The sequence below is a fragment of the Monopterus albus genome, unplaced genomic scaffold, assembly GCF_001952655.1.
Source record: "Monopterus albus unplaced genomic scaffold, M_albus_1.0 scaffold90.1, whole genome shotgun sequence".
Classification (NCBI taxonomy): domain Eukaryota; kingdom Metazoa; phylum Chordata; class Actinopteri; order Synbranchiformes; family Synbranchidae; genus Monopterus; species Monopterus albus.
In genome coordinates this window covers 1,392,393-1,394,134 of record NW_018127970.1, presented here as the reverse complement: position 1 = coordinate 1,394,134, position 1,742 = coordinate 1,392,393, and the positions used below count along the sequence as shown (strand labels likewise).

General features: G+C 43.2%; 1 protein-coding gene across 1 annotated transcript in view; it reads right to left on the bottom strand.

The window, feature by feature from the left end:
- Positions 1 to 908: 908 nt before the first annotated feature.
- LOC109964569 (cytotoxic and regulatory T-cell molecule-like) overlaps positions 909 to 1,742 on the bottom strand; it is a 6,944-nt gene continuing 6,110 nt past the window's right edge. The window contains exons 2-3 of the mRNA XM_020607946.1: positions 1,385 to 1,584; positions 909 to 1,298 (exon numbers count right to left, since the gene is read on the bottom strand). Coding sequence (XP_020463602.1) covers positions 1,051 to 1,298; positions 1,385 to 1,584 — 448 coding nt within the window. The 3' untranslated portion in view covers positions 909 to 1,050. The remainder of the gene's footprint in view (positions 1,299 to 1,384; positions 1,585 to 1,742) is intronic.

Below are 1,742 nucleotides of genomic sequence, written 5' to 3'. Positions count from 1 at the left end.
TACTTCTCCATTAACATTCTCAGAGCAAAAATGGCATCAGTAGTGTTCTTTCTGGGCATGAAGCCATACTGCTGCTCACAGATATCCACTTCCTTTCTTAGCCTAGCTTCCACTGCTCTTTCCCATAGCTTCACTGTGTGGCTCATCAACTTTATACCTCTGTAGTTGCTACAACTCTGCACATCACCCTTGTTCTTAAAGATCGGCACTAGTACACTTCTCCTCCATTCCTCAGGCATCTTCTCACTCTCTAAAATCCTGTTGAACAAACTAGATAGAAACTCCACTGCTGTCAGGTCCGCTCGGTGCGACCTGCCTCTCTTCTGCCTTTCTCTCTCCTGCTCGCTCTTTTTGCGGAATCAGCGCCTCAGCTGTGTCGCATTTTGTAATTAGTGACTTGTGGGTTGTTGTGCACAGCTGGGGTGCATTACTGTAATCACCCTCCTACCTTATTTATACCTCTGGCGGACGCTCCACCGTCGCCGGAGAATTAACGTGCATACCCCGTAACAGCCCTATAATCGTGTTATGTATTTGTACGTCATATTGTTTTCCACGCTGACAGTTCCTGTGCTGTGGATTGCATTTTGTACATTGGTTCTATGTTTAGTGTTATATGTCCATGCTGACAGTTCCTGTGCTGTGGATTTCCGTTTTCGTTCGCCTACCCTCCTGGTTTGCTTGTTTATTCACCTGTCTGTCCTGTTACTCCGACTCTCCTGTTTTTTGCTGTTAGCCTGTCTTTTCCCCTGGTCATCCTGGTCTCCTCCACTACCACTACCCTACTTTGCTGTTTATATACTGTATGTATGTTCATGGCCCTTGTTATGTTGTTACTTTGTGTTTTGTTCCATTAAACCTCCTTTTTTTACTAGCACCTGGGTCAGCAGTCTTGAGTCCTCTCAGTTCTCCCTCATCCTCCAGGTGAGGGGGTCTAACCATGACAGTATGAACAGTCAGAACTAATTTACCAATAGATATGTACAACTGATATTACATTAAGCTTATAGAACACTAGAGCAATGGGATGAGGTGGAATAAGATGTTAAGTCACATGAGTTGAATGAAATAGTGCAAAGATAAATATACAGTATCAGCATATGAACAGTGTGCAAATGAATATGTAGCAGGAACGTAACACTCACCTAGCACTGTCACCTCCACCTTCTTCTCTTCTGTGCGGGTGCCATAGTGTGAGCATGTGTAGTTTCCTCCATCTTTGAAGTTAACATTGGAAATACTGATGGTGAATGTAGAGCTTGACAGTCTGATGATTGTGTAGCGCTTGTCCTTTAAAGCTGGAAAAAAAGCCAGAGGAAGTAAAAAGATGTATAATATCCTTGATGTATGGAATCAAAGATTGGAATTATGTTGTTGCTCATACAGTTGTCGATGTGATTGTCACCTCTATTGTGACTGAAGAACATAATGTATCCTTTGGGATTCTTCCACTCCACATAGGTGTTGTGCGCATTGGTTAGGGGGCACCTTAAGATGAGTGTCTGACCTTTCATCACAGTCACACGCTGCCAAACCGCAAGTGAAACTACAATCAAATAAATAGGAACATAGATTTTTTGAAAACTGACATGGAGAGCAAGGTGTCATTTCTACACCATACAATCTGACAATACATGTGATGCCTCATAAAAGGACACCGGATCCAGGCAGCTCCCCCTTGACCCCAACAGAACGAATGAGCAAAGTGTCTGGTGGAATTTAAAAAGTTAGTCAAGAGCACA